We start from the raw sequence: 22874 nt of genomic DNA, 5'->3' as shown, positions 1-22874 counted from the left end.
AGCGCACGAGGCACCGGACAGAGATCGCAATTTGAAGTGGCCTGAGTGAGTTTTGCCCTAAGGAAGAGATGCTGGCAGTTCAAACTTGGGACTGTCACCAGGCTCAGTGGCCCCTTGTGACTGCATTGCAAGGAGACCCAAAAACAATGAGAAGGTTCTTCCCACAAGCCCAGTAGAGAGCTGCGACCATGCCTGTCGGTTAGGAAACTTGGAAAAGCTCCTCCTTGAGGTTGTTGCAAGTCATTTGTTCAACGAAAGTTTGTCCAGGCCCTGATTTAGATGAGCTACGGTGCCTTTTCTAGAGTAGGGCCTGCGGCGGTCACAAAGGCAACTGAGGGTCTCTGCTACGAGAGACCTGAGCCTGCAACAAGGCACAGCTATTTTAGACTGGGCCTCCATCCTGTAACTCGGGCCTGACCGGGCCCTGAATCCTAAGCCAAAAGCTCCTAAAAGAAGAAAGAAATAAACTCCCCTTGCAATAAGTCCCCCTAGCAACAGCCAATCAGCAGATAGCAGGGAAATACCTGAAGTTCCAGGTGTCTTTTCAGGAAGTTAAGGTGACTGATAACATCCCCAAACCCTGCAGTTTGGCACGTACACCCTAGCGGCTTGGACTCTGTGCTTTAGCCAATCATTTTGAAAAGCATCAACCCCAAAAGCCATCCAACCACCTTTACTAAGTCCATTCCCGCCACTGGATGCACTAATCCATTTTAAGAGATGTTCTTTGAATTTCCAGTGAAATGAGATGATTTGCTGAATGGTGCTATAATGTATAGAATATCTCTGAAAACCCTATAAAAACCCTGTTAACTAAGAGTTGGGGCTCTCAATCAGACCCGCTGAGTCGGTGATGGTTCAGAGCCCAGGTCCGGACCTGCAATAAAACTCTCATTTGTTTTACAGCAGTAGCGCCTCCTTGGTGCTCTTTGGAGACAATTGAACTGGGTATAACACCTACTCTTGTGGGGCAGAATGACGCAGGTACCACAAAACTCAATACGGGGGACACTATGACAAGTGGTATAAGAGATATACACAAGGTGCCACGGGAATCCAGGGAGAGAGAAGTAGGGGAGTCTGGGAAGCTTCACAGAAGAGGTGGCATGAAACTTGAAATACAGTGTATTTCAAGTGTATTTCAAGCTGAAGGATCAGCATTGAGCCAAGGCAAGGATCAGAGCTAAAGGTCACGTCTGGCATATGGGATGCAGGCATGGCTGCACTGGCGAGAAGACTGGCAAGCTAGGTTGGGATCACACTGTGTGGCTCTTGAATACCAGCTTGAGCAATTTCGATTTTATTCCACAGGTAACATGCTTGATCTTAGAGGCCGACACTATTGCTCACATGTAACAGGGACACCCCCAGAAACTGCTGGTGGGAGTTAAATTCAGCTTATCAACATGCATTCACAGAATACACCCTTTGGCATAGTAATACCACTACAGGGAAGTAGAGAAGTCACCAAGCATAGGATTTACAGGGTGTGACTTATGCAGTCAGGAGCTGGCCTGTGTTCAAATCCAGTACCAAAAGGGTGACCTTGAGCAAGGTCTATCATCCATCTCTGTAACTCTCACACTCTCCACCTTGAAAATGGGAACAGGAGTCTCTTATAAGGTTGTAAAGATGAACTGCGATAAATGCACGAAACAGGCCTGGCCGGTAGAAGGTCAGTATGTGGTCATTTTGAAAAAAAATTTGTCCCAAAGTCACAGTATAAAACAAAGGCAAAGACTTTGCAAAATGACATTCATCAAAGTCTTGTGCATGAGGGGCTGGTGCTGTGGCGCAGCGGGTTAACGCCCTTGCCTGAAGTGCCGGCATCCCATATGGGCACCGGTTCGAGACCTGGCTGCTCCACTTCCGATCCAGCTCTCTGCTATGGCCTGGGATATCAGTAGAAGTTGGCCCAAGTCCTTGGACCCCTGCACCTGCATGGGAGACCCAGAAGAAGCTCCTGGCTTCGGATTGGCATAGCTCCGGCTGTTGTAGCCAATTGGGGAGTGAACCATCGGATGGAAGACCTCTCTCTCTCTCTCTCTCTCTCTCTCTCTCTGCCTCTCCTCTCTCTGTATAACTCTGACTTTCAAATAAATAAATAAATTTTTAAAGAAGTCTTATGCACGATAACAAAAGAACAAAAAAATGCAGTCAATGGCAGTGAGTAAAATTGTGATGTATCCATGTGATGAAATGTGCATTTAAAGTGTTAACAGGGGCTGATGTTGTGCTGTAGGCTGTTAGGCCTACATCCCATATCAGAGTGTTTGGTTTGAGTGCTGGCTACTCTGCATTTCAATCTAGCTTTGTGCTAATATATCTGGGAGACAGGTGGATGATGGCCCAAGGGCTTAGGTTCCTGCCACCCATGTGGGAGACCCAGAAGGAATTCTTGGCTCCTGGCTATAGCTTAGCCTAGCCCTGGCTGTTGAGGGCATCTGGGGGAGTGGGCTAGCAGATGAAAGATCTCTCTCTCTCTCTCTCTCTCTCTCTCTCTCTGTCACTTGGACTTTTAAATGAATGAATAAATAAATAAATATTTTAAAAGTTATTAATGGCATGGCGGATGGCATGAGATACAATGATAGGCCATAAAGGAATATCCAATATTACAGAAACAGATTATTTTTAATAAAGTTAAATGTTAGTAGGAAAAAAAACTATGAAGAAAAATGCCAGTATGTCTGCAATAGTTGTTGTCTCTGGATGGTGGGTTATAAGCTATTCCCCTCATTCCTGACTTTCTTATGGGTTTTAAAATATACATATATATATATATTTATATATACTTTACAAATTTTTATAGTGGGCACAGTCACCCCTGTACTTGAACGCACATTAGCTCAAACTAGTTATAACCCAAATATTCAACAGCAGAATGTATAAATTGTGGCATCAGCCTACAGTGGAATATTATATTGCAATGAAAAGGAAAAAGAAAACAGACTACTGATTCAGGCAACATGGATAAATAATAACACAGCATGTATATCTTGATAAGCATATAATTCCATTTAAATGAAACTTACAAACAAGCAAAACTAATCCATGATGATTTAGGTCGGAATAGTAGCTACCTTAGGGCGGGTGTAGGGTGACCAACCCTTCTGACTGGCCTGGGACTGAGGCTCTGGTTGGCTTTGGGTGTGGGCCTTTCCATGCTAAAGCTCGAGGACTTCCGAACCAACCCGGAAGGTCAGTGACCCGAGAAGGGTGACTATTTTGGAAAGGGATACAGAAGAGCCTTCGGAGAGGCCAGAACTGTCCGGTATCTTGATATGGATGGTGGTCATTAGTGAACATGTGTAGAAATTTATCTGGTTACAACACTTAAGATTTATGTATGCGGGGCTGGCGCTGTGGCTCACTTGGTTAATCCTCCGCCTGTGGTGCCAGCATCCCATATGGGCACCGGGTTCTAGTCCCGCTTGCTTCTCTCCCAGTCCAGCTCTTGTTGTGGCCTGGGAGGGCAGTGGAGGATGGCCCAAGTGTTTGGGCCCCTGCACCCATGTGGGAGACCAGGAAGAAGCACCTGGCTCCTGGCTTCGGATCGGTGCAGCGTCAGCTGTAGTGGCCATTTGGGGAGTGAACCAACGGAAGGAAGACCTTTCTCTGTCTCTCTCTCACTGTCTATAACTACCTGCCAAATAAATAAATAGAAAAAAAAATCGTTTAAAAAAGATTTATGTATGCAATTTATACTACAATTAAAAATCCTGGAAATAGCTATATTTTACAAAGTACAGAGGAAAAAGAAGAAAACAAACTTGTTGGAATAGGGCCATGGGGAGAATTTTGGTGGCTAGCAAAATGAAAGCCCAAGTTTCATTTCTAATAGTTGCTTTAATACAAAGCCAGCCCGGATGAAGGAAGCCTTCACTGTCTGAGCGAGTTCCCCAGCCTGGGAGATTCCCAGAGACCTTGCAAATAATGGTGCTGAATCGTGGACAGCGAATGCTGAGAGAAGACGTGAAAATCTGTTTCCGATATTCACAACAGAGTGGATTCCACAAACTGGTGATTAATGGGCTGCTCTTGGATCATAGGAACTATTCTAGAACGGGGTACTACTATGCCCGCTGAACCTCTAGAAGAGATGTTGATCCTAAGGAGTCACTGGTTCTTTTAATCAAATCATTCCACACTAAGTAGTTTAACTTTCACTCTGTGGCCTGGTTAATTTGTTTGTTTGTTTCTTTTTTTTTCTTAATGGGTGCAGTAGCCCATGTTGTGGGCCCAGTTCTTTTTTTTTTTTTTTTTTTGACAGGCAGAGTTAGACAGTGAGCGCGAGAGACAGAGAGAAAGGTCTTCCTTTTTCCGTTGGTTCACCCCCAAAGTTGCCGCTACGGCCGGTGCGCTGCACCGCTGCACCGATCCAAAGCCAGGAGCCAGATGCTTCCTCCTGGTCTCCCATGGGGTGCAGGGCCCAAGGACCTGGGCCATCCTCCACTGCACTCCTGGGCCACAGCAGAGAGCTGGACTGGAAGAGGAGCAACAGGGAGAGAACCCAGCGCCCCAACTGGGACTAGAACCCGGGGTACCGGTGCCACAGGCGGAGGATTAGCCTAGTGAGCCGCGACGCTGGCCTGGCCTGGTTAATTTCTAATTCAAGAAATACAGCAGATTTCAGCGAGACAGTCAACAGTGATTCTTGTGATAATGCTGTAAAGGAGATGGAGAAGTAAGATTTCTGGCTGCATAGAAAATTACAATGTTTAGTCAATGGTTAACTGAGTTTACCTACCAGTTAGTGGGTTAATCTGCATAGGGAAATAAACCTTTATCTTTGTTCCTCTTTTGTTGATCATTCTATTGTTATTTTTATTAATGATGAGGACATAAACAAAAGCTGTTCACCAAAACTGAAGATGATATGTACTTGGGTTGATAGCATCATGCTATGGTAAGTAGCAGAATCAACAAGCTAGAGTATGGATTCACTAAGAAGCAAAGCAAAATCTAGTCATAGACAGTGCTTTGGCTGACATAATACTTAATGTGCTTCAGTATCGGAAAGGGACTTGGGAATGTTTAGACACGGGAAGCCAGGATTTAGGAGGTGAATGCATGGGGATGGGAAATGTCACACGTAAACTGTATAACTGCAAGGAAGAAAAATAATTTATGTTGCGTGAGAGCTATAAGAGCACCCATCTGACATGTACTTTCCTATGATCTGTTCTGGCCTCAGAAGGCACAGGCTGTTTCTGAAGGTAGCATGTCTCAATTGCCTGTGGGATGACTGATCCTTTCCTTCCCAGAAAAGATGCAAACATTTCAAGTTCGAATTGGTGAGTTTTTAAGTTTACTTCGACTCCAAGAATGTATTATATATGTGTAATTCACTGTCTATAGTTCTGTTTTGATCTTTAACAATATACAATATGTATCTCTGTGGTCTGCTCTCATATATAAACAGGGAATAAATATACTTTTTCCTTACTTAATTCTCAAAAAAGGTTTACAAATCATGCCTTCTGTAGAACTCTTGGTAATCCTCAGAAGATAAGAGCTAGCACAATTGGAAAAATTATTACTGCTATACATGGCCCTGAGTTATGACCAAATTATTGTGCATTTTCAAAAAAATTTTTTTTATTTGAAAGGCAGAGTTGAGGGAAGAAGGAGAGAGAGAGATCTTCTGTCTGGTGGTTTATTGAGCATTGCCTAAAACCTCCATTACAATATGGCGCCTGGCGGATGTTTGAGGGGCGTGTCTGTGGCTGCTGTGGTTAAGCCATGTAAGATCAGACCACCAGCAGGGATAGGTCCGATTTAGTTCCGGACACGTGGACAGTGCATGATCCCTATACTTTGCTTAAGATGCCCCTGTGCGTGGTCCACCCACGCCTGCATGACCTTTTCGCTGATTGGTTCCCCTGCTGCGCATGTCTTTTTGTAAGCCTTATAAGCCTGTACACTTCCTCAATAAAGTAGTTCCTGCTTCGACAGAACTCATGGGTGCTTGCTGTGCTCTTGACCTGTCGACCTTACCTTTCCCATTCGCCTTGTCTAGGAGTGCTTGTACTGTTCCCTGCTGGTCAGGGGCCAGCCTCAGGCTTAAGACCCCAACAGTGGATCACTCCCCAGATGGCTGCAACAGCCAGAGTAGGGCCAGGCTGAAGCCATGAGCCAGGAGTTTCATCTGGATGTTCCACATTGGGTACAGGGGCCCAAGCACTTGGGCCATCTTCCACTGCTTTCCCGGATGCATTAACAGGGAGCTGGATTGCAAGTGGAGCAACTGGGTCCCAAACCAGCTCTCAAATAGGATGCCAGTGTTGCAGGTGGCAGCTTAACCTGCTATGACTCAATGCTGGCCCCAACATGGATTTTTATAACCTTTTGTATTATTCCTCCAAATGACCGAAGTTGTATTGACAGCTGCCTCACAAAAACACTGAGTTGATTTCCAACTTTCCTCTGAGCAGTGATGAATCATAGATTGGAGAAATAGAGTTTTTATCGCTGCTATTTTCTTGCTATAAGTACAATTTCACTTATTTGTTCTGTGATTCGAAAGACACTGTTTTTAAGTTCCTTGTTTGGTAGGATATGTTTCCCCTCTTTATTGTTCATGTCTGATGCTATTACTTTTGACTAGAGAAAATAGTTTCTAAATCTCTAGAAAAATTTATTAAGGAATTTTCTGGTCTAGTAAACAGCTTTCAAAACATAAGCAGCATAACCAGAACTAATTAATTAGTTCTATCATTAATTCTTCCAAGTGACAATAGGTATTTATAATACAGTTTAACCTCTGCTGACCTGAGTTTGTGTGAATGTACACAGGGACACAGCTGATCCAGACGGGAGGCCTCTGAGCCAAGACACACTTACAGCAAAAACACTTGTTCCATAGGTCAGTAGCGCCCCCCCCCCCCCTTATCTGTAGGGAATATGGTTCAGGGCATTCCAAGATGTTCTGTGGGTGCCTGAAACTACTCGTACCAAACCCTATATGTACCATGGGCTTGCTATACATATACATATGCCCCCATGGCCCAGTTTAATTCATAAACTAAGCACAGTAGGAGATTAACAACAATAACTAATTGTAAAGTAGAATAATTATAACCATAAACCGTAATACAAGTTACTTGAAACTTACACATTATTTATTTCTGGAATTCTCCGTGTATTGTTATCAGACCATGGATGCCTGTGGGTAAATGAAACCATGGGAAAGCCAAACTGCAGATAAGGGGAGGCTACCGTCCATCAGAATTGGAAGGGTGAGATATCAAAGGAAGAATTTCCTGGCAAGAGCAAAGAATGGCTTGATTTCTTTCAAAAGGGGTTTGGCTGGCTGACATCTATGGGGAAAGCTGAGACCCCCATGGGTAAAGCCCGCTTTGGATGGTGTGCCTTCATGACTGTTCCGGACTTCTTCCATGAGATCCATGAAGAATGAGGTAGGGGTCATTTTAGTGGACAGACTGGGTGATCTATTAGTCCCTTTCTCTGTAAGTTTGTGATACAATGGAGACCAGGAAATTAACAAGTTAGCGTCTATTATCCTAAATAACCTCTTCGCCACAAACACAGTGGTTCTAATTCCAAACAAATTCTATGATGCACAATCTTAGATGTTTCAGCTCCCAACAGTTCTGTGATTGGGAAGAGGAAATTGTCTGCAGGGGGTTGGCATTTACCACACAGATCTTTCCAGATGGCTCCCAAGCTCCCCTGGGCAACAAACAAGGCAGAGTGACTACTTTCCAAGGGTCAGGGGAAATGATGCCTCGTGATCGCATAGTCACGGCTACCTCTGAAGGGTCTCTGCTTCCCGCAGACCAGTCAGTCGAAGGACCACACAGGCACAGTCGCGGCAAGTTTCCTTTTGCATTAGCAATCCTTTTCTCTTAGTCTCCAATGTTCGTAAGTGTGACAATGATACAGCCACCAGACAGCTGTTTCTCTGTTTCAGCATCAACAGAGTAACATTATATATTTTTTTAAAAGATACAATTTTTTTGAAGGGCCTTTGACCTGGTGCCCTTTGAGGGATTAAAATATTTATAACCGGAAACCAGCTGTGGATACAATAGAAAACTTCCATCGTCATCAAAACACTTTGTCACAGGCTTTATTTTCCCAGAAACAGTCATATACGGCCTGTCACCCTCACTGGGGTGTGCCCTCCCAGAGGGCAGGGACCTTGTCTGGAAACGCCTACATCCTGCATGGGTCCCGTAAACACTCCTAAATATTTTTGAGTTAAATTTAAGTGAAAGTGCATGTCGCTTGCTTAGTAGTTCCATCTAAATGTAGATTTTACTTAAATGATAAAAACGCATTGTGGTTAGTTTGCTTATTTTTCTTATTCTATTAAAAAAAAAGAATGGAGAAGTGAAATCGCCAACCGTCCTTGTTTAAACAAAGCTGCTTGAACGCTCTATACCGCCATCTAGTGGGAGAAAAGGCTCGGCGGCCATCTAGTCTACTCTTCGTTGGATGAAGGAAGCAAGGCGGTGTGTGTTTAGAACAATGTTAGAAGCATATCAGGGTATAGTTGAGGGGACTGGGGATGGGAGCGAGGGCTGGCAGGGGACGGGGACAGGATGGACGATATGTGTTTTCCTCTGATTAGCCATGTGCTGCCTAGGGCCGTGGCGTCTCTGTGCTTGACATAGTAGCAGTCAGAGCTTTCTTTGTGGTTTTGCGGACAAGCACATCGTGGTAAACTCTGCGTGGTGTTCTTGGCAGTGCTTCTCTTTGTGGGCTAGCAATTTCGGCTGTGGGACATTCCCATCCGAACAATGCCGCTTTTAGAGGAGGGAAGTCGCCGTTTTATTAGCCTTAGTGCCACACACACACACACACACACACGCACACACACACACACTGCCTTGTTTCCCCCTCTTTCTCATTCTCAGTCCTGTCGCCCTCCTTGCCAGCCCCGGCTGTAGCACTTGCTGCCTGTGGCTCCAGGGAGCGTGGCCTCAGCACAAAGCTGCATTTGGCCCTGGGCTATTTCATCCAAGTTCTTACTTAGAAACAGGACTGAAGTCCAAGTTCTGACGCTCCCGAACCAGTCCAGTTCCTCCTCCCTTCAGTTTACTTTCATTTCTTTGATTTTTTTTTTCTCCTTCATCTGTGCCTTGCTGGTCCCCTAAGCAAAGCCTGTGAGTTGTGAGTTCCTGGTGGCCTCTTTCCACCCCCTTCTGCCCCACACGCAGATGTGCGCAAGTGAGAGCTCTGGCTCCGATCCCTGTGGGAAAGTGGCTCTTGAGGAACTCAAGGAAACCCCACTTAAGGCACGTGCCAAGAGAATCCCAGGGGCTGGCGGGGGTTGGGCCATTTGGTATGAGTTGAAGGGTGACGCAGGTCTCCCTACATCCAGCGCCGAATGGCTCTCGAATTGGCTCCTGAAAGTCTCACGCGAGTAGAAAAAAGAGCATGGTTTCCAAATGGCAAGTTAGGACTTATGTCGGAAGGGTTATCAGAAATATAGGGCAGAGCTGCGCAGCTACGTCTAGAACAAATGGCCGCTGCTGAGAAGGGTTCGGGGCTGGTTCGGGGGGGGGGGGGGCGGGGAAAGAGTGAGGATATACAATCGGCCCCTACTATCCACAGGGGTTTGCTTCCAGGACCCCCATGGAAACTGAAATCCACACATAACTCAAGTCCCTGATATCAAATTGCATATGTATGTATGTTTTAAATCAACTCTAGATCACAACGCCGAGTACAATGTGAATTCCATATAAATTGTTGTTATACTGTATTGTTTGGAGAATAAGAAAAACAAGTCTGTCCATGGCTGGTTGAATGCTTGGCTGCAGTGCCCATGGCCATGGAAGGCCAGCTGGAGTAGAAGGTCTGACATAGGCATGGGATAGGCTGGCTAGTGGGAGCATTGTAATAGTGGCTTTGCCCACAGATGGTTTCTTGGAGAGCTAACAGTGCGATGCTCTTAGCTGTTAGCCTCTGAGCATGCATGAGATGATTAGATTGGTTGTGAGAGAAGGAAGTCACTGGATAGGGGAAGTTTTTGTTTATGGCTTACTCTTCCTTTTCTAATGGAGTTAAAATTCACATAGCATCCATTCCACCATTGAAACCATTTTAAAGTGCACAACTCAGTGATGTTTGGTACATGCACAAGGTGGTAGAGCCATTGCCACTATCTAATTCCAACTTCACATCACCCCCAAAAGAAACCTTGAACCCATTAAGTAGTTACTCCCCTTTCTCCCTACCCCTCCCGCTCCTAGAAACCATAGATCTACTTTATGTGTGTGTGGGTTTGCCTATTTTAAACATTTCATATAAAGGCAATCACACAATAGATGGGTTTTTTTGGTGTCTGGGTTACTTTACTAAGCATGTTTTCAAGCTTCTTTCATGTTGTAACATATATCAATGCTTCATTCCTTTTTATGGCTAAATAATATTCCATCGTATGGATGGATCACACTTTGTTTACCCACTCATCAGTTGGTGGACATTGGGTTGCTTCCACCTTTTGACTAATATGAATAATGCTGTTATCTACTTTCATGTACAAATTTTTTTATTTGAACTCATGTTTTTGATTCTCTTTGGTAGATAGGTGACTATTTTATCTTACCAGCTTTGATGGAAACAAATCCGTTTGAAGCTTTCTAATAGGTGTGTTTTGCAAGAAGCAAAGAATAGGAGTTTAGGCGCTGCCTAGATGAGGCCCGAGAGTAGGAAAGAGTTGGCTGAGCCCCGTGGGCAGGCTGTGGAATCCTAAGCGTGAAAGGTCTGTGAAAAGGAGGGCAAGAGAGGGAAAAGACTGTGCCAAAATGTGCTAATAATGACCTTGAATTTGGTGGATGGACGAAGAATAGGGTTTGTTCAGAATCTGTAAAATGACTGCTGCTATTTTCCTGTTTTTACAAGGAAGAGAGAATTCTGTGATGGAGGTGCGAAGACAGTTTAGGGGAAGACCAAGGTAAATTGAAAATGGTATTGCTTTGCGCTGTATCTTAACAGGGTTCTGTTCATGGATGCTACTTGGACAGAAAGAATGAGAGCTTATTTAGCTGCATGTGACACAAGATGACAAAATTGGTAGAGCAAAATTTAGCACAACAAATTAAAGGAAAGGGACCACTTCTTACAAGGGTCCTGCTGTTGATTTCTATAGCAATAGACTTTTTCTAAAGCAGCCTCATATCTGTGAATCCATTAGGACGAATTAATTGGGCAGAGCAGGTGCCACTTGCTGCCACTTGAGAAACAAGAAAAATCAAGGTGTCCAAGAAAATACTCGGTAATAGTAGACATCTGGTCACTATTTGCTAAATAAACGAAGCTAAGTCATATCGGGTTACCAAACGTCAGCGCTTCTGGAAGGGTCTTTGAGATCATCCAGATCTCCCCCATTTTTTCCAGGAGAAATGTCAGAGTACAGTGGGGAACTCCTGGGCTAGTCCAAGGTCAATTAGTTAGTGAGAGAAGGACTCCAGTCAGTAGTCTCTGCCTTGTCCCTGGGTAGAGTTCATTCTACATCAACCACTTTGTTTTGTGCTCTAGTCTGTCTCCACCATGGAGCCATAGGCTCCTGGGGGTGGAGTTTGCATCTGACTAGTCCCAGAATACTCAGGATGCAGGGCAGTTGATGAAACTTGTAGAATGGATAAACAGGAACCAGAAGCTCCCTGTTCTTCCTGCTCCTTGTCCTCATTCTGTCACAATGTTTGGTGGCAGATGCAGCACTCAACCAGTTTCTAGGCCAGGGGGATCTTTTCCCTACACCCCAGTGTCTACATTTAGCCAGCAGGTTGCTATGGACTTGTCAGCCCCCTTGGGAACATTCCCACTGTATTGTCATTATGGAAGTGTCTAGAAGGCAAGAGAAAGTGAGAGTTTTCCTTAGCTCAAAGCCCAAGGCCAATTTAGCTACCTAGTGTGCAATCTCAAGTGCGTCTGTACACCTGGAAGTTGTACGGGGCTGTCCAGGTCCCAGATCCCGATATTGTGGACTTGAGGGACTGTGCTTTCAGTGTGGGCTTTGACGATGAAAGGGGCAAGAAGAGATGACTAGATTTTTTCAAGTGCTCCTGAAATAATCCCTTGTCTCCCTTGTTTTGCTCTTTCTGGGGATGTTTATTTGTTCCTGAACACATATTTGAGGCAGAGCAGAGAAGGTCTCCTATTGAGCCTTCCCATGTCTTCGCACTAGTTGTGGCCAGCCTATAAAAGGCATATGGCAGGCCAGCGCCGCGGCTCACTTGGCTAATCCTCCGCCTGCAGTGCCGGCATCCTGGGTTCTAGTCCCGGTCGGGGAGCCGGATTCTGTCCTGGTTGCCCCTTTTCCAGTCCAGCTCTCTGCTGCGGCCCGGGAGTGCAGTGCACGATGGCCCAAGTGCTTGGGCCCTGTACCCACATGGGAGACCAGGAGAAGCACCTGGCTCCTGGCTTCGGATCGGCACAGCGTGCCGGCTGCAACACGCTGGCCGTAGCGGCCACTTGGAGGGTGAACCAACGGCAAAGGAAGACCTTTCTCTCTGTCTCTCTCTCTCACTGTCTAACGCTGCCTGTCAAAAAAAAAAAAAAAAAAAAGAAAAAGAAAAAGAAAAGAAATTAAAAAAAAAAAAAGGCATATGGCAGGAACCCAGGCCGGCGTGTGCTGGGTCTGTGGTGTGCAGCACAGAGAGAGGCACAGGAATTACACCTGGGCCATTGGCCATGGTGTAGGCCTTCGTATCTGTCTTCTGTCCCCTGCTTCTGCAGTGCCACAGGGTTCTTCCACCTGAGTCTCTGCTTCCTTTCTCCTGTACCACCTCCAAGACCCTCTTGTTGGATTCCGTCATCACCTCGCCAGCCTGGGTGTGCCATGACTTCCGTTAGTACATTCTGTGCCTGCTCAATGCCTGGAAATCTGTAGAATTCAGACTGCAAAAGGATCGCATTGGCAAGCTCAGTTTTCCTCCGTGTCAGATGATGGCCCTGTCACCAGTAACTTGACTCATCCTGCTTTCAAAGCAGTTCCCACATGTGTCAGTCAGAGTCTCCAGAGAAACAGAACCAGTGAATGCATATACAGAGAAAGGTAAAGACTTAGGGTACTCTCCTTCCTGGGCGTTGGCGAAGGTTGCCGGGAGAAAGTTGCAGGTGAGTTAGGCCCTGCTTGGGGAGGGGAGGGGATTTGCTGGTAAGAGCCATTCTGGGAGCCAGCGCTGTGGTGTGGGGGGTAGAGCTGCCGCCTGCATTGCTGACATCCCATATAGGCGCCGGTTCAAGACCTGGCTGCTTCACTTCTGATCCAGCTCTCTGCTGTGGCCTGGGAAAGCAGTAGAAGATGGCCCAAGTCCTTGGGCCCCTGCACCCACGTGGGAGACCTGGAAGAAGCTCCTGGCTCCTGGCTTCAGATCGGCACAGCTCTGACTGTTGTGGCCAGTTGGGGAGTGAGCCAGCGGATGGAAGACCTCTCTCTCTGTCTCTCCTTCTCTGTCTGTGCAACTCCGACTTTCAAAATAAACAAATCTTTAAAAAAAAAAAAAGAGTCATCCTGCCAGATCTTCAGACCAGAGGTGACAGCCAGGAACTGTTTCTCAAATAGTCACTTAGAGTCACATGAAAGAGAGAGCGAGCGAGTGGAAGATGACAAAAGGACAGCTCCTTACAAGTAAGCGCTGTTCAGCTCCTGTCTTGTCACAAGGACTCTGTGTTTTATAGGTTTTTGTCAGACCTTAGACCAGGCTGAGATGTGAGTTGGGAAGGGATTTCCTCCCTCACCCCACTCCCCATAGGCCGCACACTCACCTGCACCAGGTCCGGTGTTAGGCGCTTGGCCTGCAGCCATTTCTGGAACCTCCCTGTTTTGCGCAGGACCCGCTCGATGCTGCAGGTTTTGGGGGCTGAGGCAGAGGCACAGATCCTCCTGTCTGAGATCTCGTTTTGGTATTTGTCGAGCAGCCTGAAGATCTCCACAGGGCGCCAGGTTTTGGAATCATCCGAGTAATTCGCAGCGTAGGAAGGCAAGTGGGCAGGAGAAAGTCCAAGGTGGGAAGCCAGCGAGTCATCAAACCTGTTGGAAGAACAGCTCTGTTCACAGGATTGGCCTGTGAGCTGGAGGCCAGCAGAGCCCAGGGACAGGGAGACTGGGGACAAGAGCTTGCTTGACCCATTTCTCCTCTTTAGCCTACAACGCTCCTACATCTTTGTGTGAGAAACCTGGTTTTGCTTCCTGAAGCTTGGGGAAGTGTACTCACACATGTAATGACAGAAAAGGGGAGGGAAGTATGGGTCCAACACAGACTTTACCATCTTCCTGCAGCTGACTCGGAAACCAGCCAGGCTTTCTGAATTTGTAGTCCATGGGCTGATAATGGCTTCTGATTCTCCTAATGCCCCACCCATACTTCTCAGGTGTGTAAGCTGAGACTTCAGTATCTTGCCCAAGGTCTGACCGTACAATGCCAAGCAGGTGCATGAACCTTGTGTTCTCTGTCAACGAACTCCCTCGTCTGTCCCCTTCCCTATGCTGGTTTCCAAAGTCATCTGCCCTCTGACCACTGCCTGGGCCTTTGGAACCCAGACCCAGCCTGGGTTCTTGAAGAGGGTCTCGGGTCTGCATTGGAGAGACCACTGCCGTTCCACATCCAACCCTAGAGAGCCCCATCAGGTTTGTTTTTTGTTTAAATATTTCAGTCCTCAGTGCCAATCAAGTCTCAGGTAACTGGGACTGTTAAATGGTGACCAAATTCAAATTCTGTAATTCTCCATAATGGCCTGGTTGGTCTTTAATCCCCCCGGGGGGCGGCAATGGCCTATCATCATCTACTGATTTCCTAGACCCCACATTGACCCTTTTCTCCGGAGTTATTTCTCCAGCTGTGTGCTGACATTTCCATTAGGGAAGAATGTTAAATTTCCTTTGGATGTAGGTATGAAAAATTACCCAAGCAAAGTTTACCTTCATTATTATTAATAATTGAGGGTCACACTGCAAATGAAAATCAGCTGAGATATGTTCTATATTTAATCTAAATAAGAATCTTTAAATTCTTATTGCTAGGCATTATGGGACCACCCTATGATAATGAATTTTGGAAGAACTAGCATTCTGATGAGCCTCCAACCCTGGATTGTTTTGGTTTCTCACTTGCATGGTAAAGTTTTACCTCAAGAGACCACAAGCTTTTCTTACTGTTTGGGTGGCAGAGAAAGTCACACAAATTCTTACAAAGGCAAAGAGGTCAAGGGACTTTGTCCCGGGAGGTGGAGGGCCCAGGCCTCTGAATCCCTGAGGACTGTTCTAGAACTCCAGGCTGCTCATGGACTTTCAACACTCCCAAGGGCCTGGGATTAAAAATTTATAGCCAACTGGCTCTTTTTGGTAATGCTGATCATAACACACATACATGAAACACTTATGTGTGCCAGTCACTTTCTAAACACTTTATGTATAGTTATTCATTTAATCCATTCAGCTGATACTGTTATTGACTATATGAGTACAGCTGAGGAAACTGAGGCACAGTAGTTACATCATTTGCTCAAGGTCACATGACCAGGATTTGGAGGAAGCGGCATTCCAGGTTCCACAGTTTACAATCTGCGTCACTTTGCCATTGCTTAGTCCTCCATCATCCATATTAGGAATCAGCTCATGGCAACAGATTGATGACATTATTAGGCATTAAGACTGACAGGTCCTTAAAGATCATTTTGTCCCCATCCTGTTTGGAGGATGAGACAGTTGAAGGCCAGCCGTGTATGTGACTTGCCTGAGGCAAGAGGAGGACATATCTTAGGGCTCCTGCTTTTCCATTTGGTGGGAGTGGTGTGGGAGAGACTTCCTGCCCTGTGGGACAAGCTCGTTGTCCTTTTTTCTGTCGCCATCTCCTGAGGAGGCTCTGCTAAAATGACAGCACTGACTTGGAAGGTGACCCAAAATAAATGGCTGGGCAAGTTCAGTGAAGGCTCAGGGCATTCTCAGAGGACTGAGACAAACAACAACAACAACAACAACAACAACAACAACAACAACAACAAAACAGGTTTCCAGGCCTCTTCCATTCAAAACGGTGATGTATTTATTGCACTGAATGGAAAAAAATGCATATTCTTACAACCTTGATCATTCACACTATTGAATAGCAGAATGTCAGTAAGAAAATGAACCTCCTTTTTGATTCACTAAAATGTTAATATCCTAGAGTTTGGGAAAGAAAAACCACAAAACAAAGACAGCTGTCTAACCTTCCTTCTGAACTGAGATCATGGACAAGATTGAAGTGAGGCTGGCCAAGTTACTCATTGCATCAAAAGATGGACAAGCACGATCATAGTTTCCCAGACTGGAAGTATGCATCAAGGCCAAACTCACCAAGTCCCTCAATACAGGTGGCAGTGTGGAGAAGGGAGATGGCCTTAGAATTGGAATGAAATTCCCTCTTCCCTTGCACACTTCTTAGGGCTGTATCTAGTCAAACAGTAATACTAAAGCCATGCCTTCCTAAATCTTTCTTGCCTCTCTTTCCTCTTTTCCAACCCTTAGCTCTGCACAAAACCCTTGAACCACCCAGCATCTTCCCAAGGCTGTCAGGATATAGTTCTTTAGTGGAGTTCACGTGCTCTTTGTAGGCCCATCACCTGCTGCTCCCCTTACAAGCTTGCTTTCGTCTCACAAAACCATTGGTGATTCTTGCATAAGCTAAATTACTTTTTAAAAATTTTTTTGTTTGCTAAATTACTTTTAAAAATTAATTAACTTTGGGGCTGGGACTGTGGTGTAGTGTGTTAAGCCATTGCCTACAGAGCCAGGATCCCATGTGGGTGCCAGTTTGAGTTTCGGCAGCTCCCTGTTAATGGCCTGGGAAAGCAGTAGAAGATGGCCCAAGTTCTTGGGCCCCTGAACCCACATGGGAGACCCAGAAGAAGCTCCTGGCTCCTGGCTTCAGACTAGTCCAGCCCCAGCCGTTGTGGCTATCTGGGGATTGAACCAGTGGATGGAAGATTTCTCTCTCTCTCTCCCTCTCCCTCTCCCTCTCCCTCTCCCTCTCCTTATCTCTCTACCTTTCAAATAAATAAAACAAATCTTCACAAAAAAGATTACTTGGGCCTCTTTCAACGTTGCAATTCCAGCGTTCAGTAGAGTGCTTGGTACTGAGTTAATGCTCAATGCTTATAGTTGGATGGATGGGTTGGTGGATGGATGGATAAGTGAGTAGAGAGATACATGGAGGCCTAAACGGTGGAATGCACAGAGTTATGGTTGGGAGGAAAAATGAATGGAGGGATGATGCCTGCATGAATGTGTGTGGACTGGGCATAGGTGCATTAACACACGTACAGAATACTGACTATGGAGATGGACACTTTTGCCATAAACTCCTGAGCTGTGCAGCTCCAAAGGCTTCCACTGATGTGAGGAAGTGGGGGCAAGGTAGTAATTGCTATCATCTTCTGAGGTGAAGGAGACAGGAAGCAAGGGAGAAGGGAAGGCAAGATCAAGCTAATGATTTAGTTTACTTTGAGCCCTCCCCTGTTCAATCAAAAGTGTTCAAGCATTGTTTAAGCCCTTGGGAGTACAGTAAGGAATTGTGAGATAAAGCATCTGTCTTGGTAAGAGCCCAGGCACCTCTAGGAATGAAATTGATTAGAGATACTGCCCTGGGTAGTCTTCTCCCCTTCACTTATGCATAAGACCGATCAGCCAGAGCCCGGTAGATCTTACTAGTTGGTGTGACCACTCCTGATTTCACATACAGCTGCAGTTTTAGTAGGAAGACTATGTCAATCAGGCTCACTCATTTTCCCAGCTTCCCTGAACTTTTTCATTCAGGATATAAAGGTCAGCATAGAATGTATGAGAGATTGCTACAGAAAGCATTCATGTTTCCAAAGGTCAGTGGTTGAGTATGGAAAGCATCGGATTCGCCATTAGCATTTCCACCAAAGACAAGACAAGAGAAAGAAGGAAAGATGCTGCTCATCTACCAGTCCTGTGTCTTCAGCATACACAGCCAGCCTGGGAAGCCCACACACTGCTTATTGCTGAATGGATACAAGCATTGTCTAATCCCTATTGAGGACCAGGGCTGGGATGCTCATGCTTACATGGCTAAAACATTGCAGCCAATAGCTGAGGGTTTTGGAAGGGCTTTCTCCTATGGTATCACAGTAATAAATTTTAACAGTGGAGAAATATTTGGAGATCAACAAAAATAAGGTAAACAAACACAGCATTGAAAAGGCTGCTTGGGGCCGGCGCCATGGCTCACTAGGCTAATCCTCTGCCTGCGGTGCCGGCATCCCATATGGGCGCCGGGTTCTAGTCCTGCTTGCTCCTCTTCCAGTCCAGCTCTCTGCTGTGGCCTAGGAGGGCAGTGGAGGATGGCCCAAGTGCTTGGGCCCCTGCACCTGTGTGGGAGACCAGGAGGAAGCACCTGGCTCTTGGCTTCGGATCGGCGCAGCCCACCGGCCGCAACATGCTGGCTGTAACATGCCAGCCGTAGCGGCCACTTGGAGGGTGAACCAAAGGAAGGAAGACCTTTCTTTCTGTCTGTCTCTCTCTCTCACTGTCTGTAATTCTACCTGTCAAATAAATAAAAATCTAAAAAAAAAAAAAAGAAAAGAAAAGAAAAGCTGCTCCACTTCTGATCCAGCTCCCTGATAATGTGCCTGGGAAAGCAGTAGAAGATGGCCCAAGTACTTGAGCCCCTACACCCATGTGGGAGACCCAGAAGAAGCTCCTGGCTCCTGGCTTCAGATTGGCCCAGCTTCGGCCACTGTGGCCATTTGGGGAGTGAACCAGCGGATGGAAGATCTCTCTCTGCCTCTGCCTCTCTGTAACTCTGCCTTTCAAATAAATAACTAAATCTTAAAAAAGAAAGGCAAAGAGTGTGAACTTGGATGCAATTTAACAAAGACAAAATAAAAATGGTCAATAAATCTGAGAAGAAATGCAAGACCAAAAAAAAGTAGTACTTAATATTTGTGAATGTGCAAGAAGTGATTTCTATAGGCAGAAGTCTCCAGTTAGGAGATATATATATATTTTAAAAATTTGCTAGATTTTTGGACTCAGATACTTCACTTCTAGGAATTTATTATATACAATTGGCTATGAATGTGTGCAAAATCTAACCACAGGAATGTTCAATATAACTCTGTTTATCACACTGAAGGGTGAAAAAAACAAAAACCAATCCCAGCTGTCACATCATGATGGATTGGTTAAATAAATTACGGTTGGTTGATGTGATTGAATACCATGAAGCCATTAAAAATCAAAATGTAAAGAATATTTAATCATATAGACAGGTGTTCCCAATATATTATTAAATAAACTTCCCCAAATGGTATGCATAGTCTGATCACATTTTAGATTAAAAAAATTTCCCAATACATACTTAGAAAAAGGGTGGCGAGGCTATACAACACAATTTTTACTAGAGGGTGATGGTGGAGGAACTGCAGGAGATTTTCGTTCTGCATTTTCCTTCACCAGTATTTCCTGAACATTCTAAACAGTGCTACTTTTGTAATATATAAAAAGTTATTTATCACATAGAGAAAAGGACTATCAAGGGCTATCAATTCCATGTCCTCAGACCCTCTCGCAGCTTCCCTCTGCCTCTTCGTGCCAAGTTTGAGCCTTCTGGCACAGAGTGCTGTAAACTTGAACCTGCCCTGCCTGGTGTTTTCCTGCTATATCTGCACACTTTCCTTTCTCTTTTCAGGCATGCATGGAAAATGAATTTTGAGGGAGATGAAGTAATATCCTGAATTCTAACGGCGCACAAACCTATTTCGTGAAATGCTTTCTGAATGTCTTCAGTATCCGCCTGATGAGAAAACTTCATTGCTAGTTGGTGAATAAGCGGGATGTGACCCTAATGCTCTTTCTCAGTTGAGTCTTGGATCTCTCGCCCTCCTCTCTTAACACACCTTAAAACATGCCCATATTCTCATTGCCCCCTTTCTCTGAGGAATCAGTGCCACCTCACCTGTGTCTTGGGTCCTCTTCATCTCATGTCCTAGTTGGGAAACCTTGAGTTTTTTTTTTTTTTTTTTTCTGACAGGCAGAGTGGATAGTGAGAGAGAGAGACAGAGAAAAATGTCTTCCTTTTTGCCATTGGTTCACCCTCCAGTGGCTGCTGCGGCCGGCGCATCGCGCTGATCTGAAGCCAGGAGCCAGGTGCTTCTCCTGGTCTCCCATGCGGGTGCAGGGCCCAAGCACTTGGGCCATCTTCCACTGCCTTCCCGGGCCATAGCAGAGAGCTGGCCTGGAAGAGGGGTAACCGGGATAGAATCCGGCGCCCCGACTGGGACTAGAACCCGGTGTGCCGGCGCCGCAAGGTGGAGGATTAGACTGTTAAGCCACGGTGCCGGCAGCCTTGAGTTTATGTTCAACATTTCCATCTTTATTTCTGCTCACATTGAGCCGGTCAACAAAATGACTGTCGCTGAACTGACTTGTATCCTTCCTGCCCTATTTTGTGCTTGATAGCATCTTTCCTGGCCTGTGAGAACTGGTCTCACAGCCCTTGCCAGCAACCCCAGTCCATGCTGTGTGTTACTTTCCATGAGCCCTTCCCCAAACACAGGTCTCACTTTCTCCTCCCTGGCTTAACATCCCACCATTGACCGTGATCAGTTGTGGCTCTTTCCATTTTTCAACACTTCAAAATGCCTTCATAAAAGCCTTCATAGGAAAAGTCCATATCGACTCCCTAAAATATCTGTGTTTTCAGAAAGGAAGTTTACCATTTTTAATTGGTGTTTATTATTTCTGTTAATTTAGTTGAATAATCAAATATGTCTTTGGTTGATACACATTGGAATTAGAAATCAATGTTAATTAGCCCCTTTTGTTTCATCAACACTTGCAAGCATGAAGCAGGTCCTGGGGGTGGGGGGGAGGAATAGGGGTACGCAACCAAGAGCCTTTAGTATTGACCAGGTTGGAAGCCAGTGACCCATGGATTAAGGTTCTAATTCGTTGGCATGGCATTCAATACCCGCACTCCATACATCCTTCCAATCATCCCTTTTTCCATCCTTGTACTTGTCTCCTCTGCCATCCTTGCACATATACTCCATGCTCCGGCTGCCAAGCCCCCTCACCCCTTGTTTGCAATGTAGAGCCCTCCTCCTGATGCCTCGGAGGGCAATGGACAGAGTTAGAGAGGCTGCCACCACAGTACCTACTAGGTCGTGGCCTTAGTAAAAGCTCATTGTGTGCTTGAATTTCAGTGTGGTACCAGTCTTTGCATGTGCATTGCAATGTACCAAACTCTGGTTTCGTCTGATCAAGGCCACACCTCACAACAGAAAACTGGCTCAGAGACTTAGAGGCAAAATGTCCTGGTTTGAATCCCAGATCTGCCACTTATTAGTTGGTGACCTTGGGCAAGTCACTTAATCTTGCCATGGCTCAGTTCACCATCTCAATCATGGGTGTGAGCCACTAACTCCCAGCATTGTTTCAAACACCTGTCAATTGTAAGCTTTCTATAAATTTTATTCCACTCCCTCTATGAGAAATGAACTTGGTAAATTCAACGGTCCCAGGCCATTCCATTCACAGAACAGAAAACTTCAAGCTTTCACTTCAAAAGGAACTTTTGGATTTAGCACTTAGGGCCAAAGCTGGAATTTGGCTTTGCACCTTTCTCTCCTACCCACCCGAACTTCAAGCCATTACCACTATAATTCAATAGCTTTGTGGCAGCTCCCACCCATAAGTTACATCCTGATTCATTTTCAACCAACTCCTGGCCATCTGCACAGGAAGGGAACCGAATTTGGCCCCTCAGAATGATTCGATCGAGATTCTGACCTTATTTCTTCTTTAAAGAACTTCTTGCAAATAGATGTCCCGATGCAGGCATTGCATTTATCAAGACCGAGGAAAGCCCTTCCGAAATTGTAGCTGGTTCTGACTCGGGGCACCAGAGAAGGCAGGGGAGAAGCTGGCGAGGAGAAGGAACAGTTCAGGACGGAGACCCACAGCAGCAGGGCAGGCCAGCCCAGGCGGAGGGAGGCAGCCTCAGGCCCCCGCCAGGGCTCCATCCTGGGCTCTTGGGCTGTGGCTGCAGCTTTCGGCTGCCCACTCAGTGTTTGGCCAAAGAGGAAGCTGTCAGAGGGGGTTGGCTTCAGGGCATTGACCCCCGCCCCATGCTCCAACCGCTCCAGCCAGGCCTCTCAGGTTTCTGTTTAAGGATGCTGAGGAGCTGCGGCTAATGAGGCAGGGGCGGAGGTGAGGAAACCCATGGAGGATGCTGATAACGCTGTTTCCAGAGGCGCTCTTCCTCTGCCTGGGCTGCTGCCTCGGCCTGGGGAGGGGCACCCTGACAGGTTTCGGGAAGGACAATGGTCAGGGCTTCCCTGTGTGGTCCTTTGGACAAACACAGGATATCCCTGCTGCGCAGCAAAGGTTCATGCAGGATGTGTGTCCGACCTGCGCTCCACCTGCGAGTTTCAAAGGATCCTGAAGGCCCCCGCCCTCCACTGTTTTAATTCTGGGTACATCTGTCCCTCTGGGTCTCATACACGCACGTGTACACACACACATACACACACATACGCACACCAGTTTTTTTTTTTCCTTCCCAACTGGATAATTTATTCTCCTTAACCAGCCATGACCCGCCTCCCTGCTCCATTTTTACCAGATTTGGCTGTGAAATAGCCAGAGGTTAGTTCACTGCCACAAAGGCGCATGTTTAACACTGATTGGAAAGGCAGAGGCTCTTTGCTGCTTAGGGAACAGAACAATTCACGTTAGTGTGTCTTCTCTTGCTGATCTCAGAGGGGAAAGAAGGGGACAACCTGGTGGCCTCTGTGATGTGATGAGGGGGGCAGCAGAAAGAACCTTCTTCTTGCGCCCAGCTGTGCCCACGCCTGCCCCCCCTGCCTGGAAGCCCCTCTTGCCTCTA

General features: G+C 46.1%; 1 protein-coding gene across 1 annotated transcript in view; it reads right to left on the bottom strand.

The window, feature by feature from the left end:
- The window catches only part of DIPK2B (divergent protein kinase domain 2B), a 40321-nt gene extending 18313 nt beyond the window's left edge, over positions 1-22008 (bottom strand). The window contains exons 1-2 of the mRNA XM_062184581.1: positions 21776-22008; positions 13747-14011 (exon numbers count right to left, since the gene is read on the bottom strand). Of these exons, the coding sequence (XP_062040565.1) occupies positions 13747-14011; positions 21776-22008 (498 nt within the window). The remainder of the gene's footprint in view (positions 1-13746; positions 14012-21775) is intronic.
- Positions 22009-22874: the final 866 nt, after the last annotated feature.

This window comes from Lepus europaeus, chromosome X (genome assembly GCF_033115175.1).
Source record: "Lepus europaeus isolate LE1 chromosome X, mLepTim1.pri, whole genome shotgun sequence".
NCBI classification, from domain to species: domain Eukaryota; kingdom Metazoa; phylum Chordata; class Mammalia; order Lagomorpha; family Leporidae; genus Lepus; species Lepus europaeus.
This window is presented reverse-complemented; position numbering and strand designations above follow the sequence as displayed.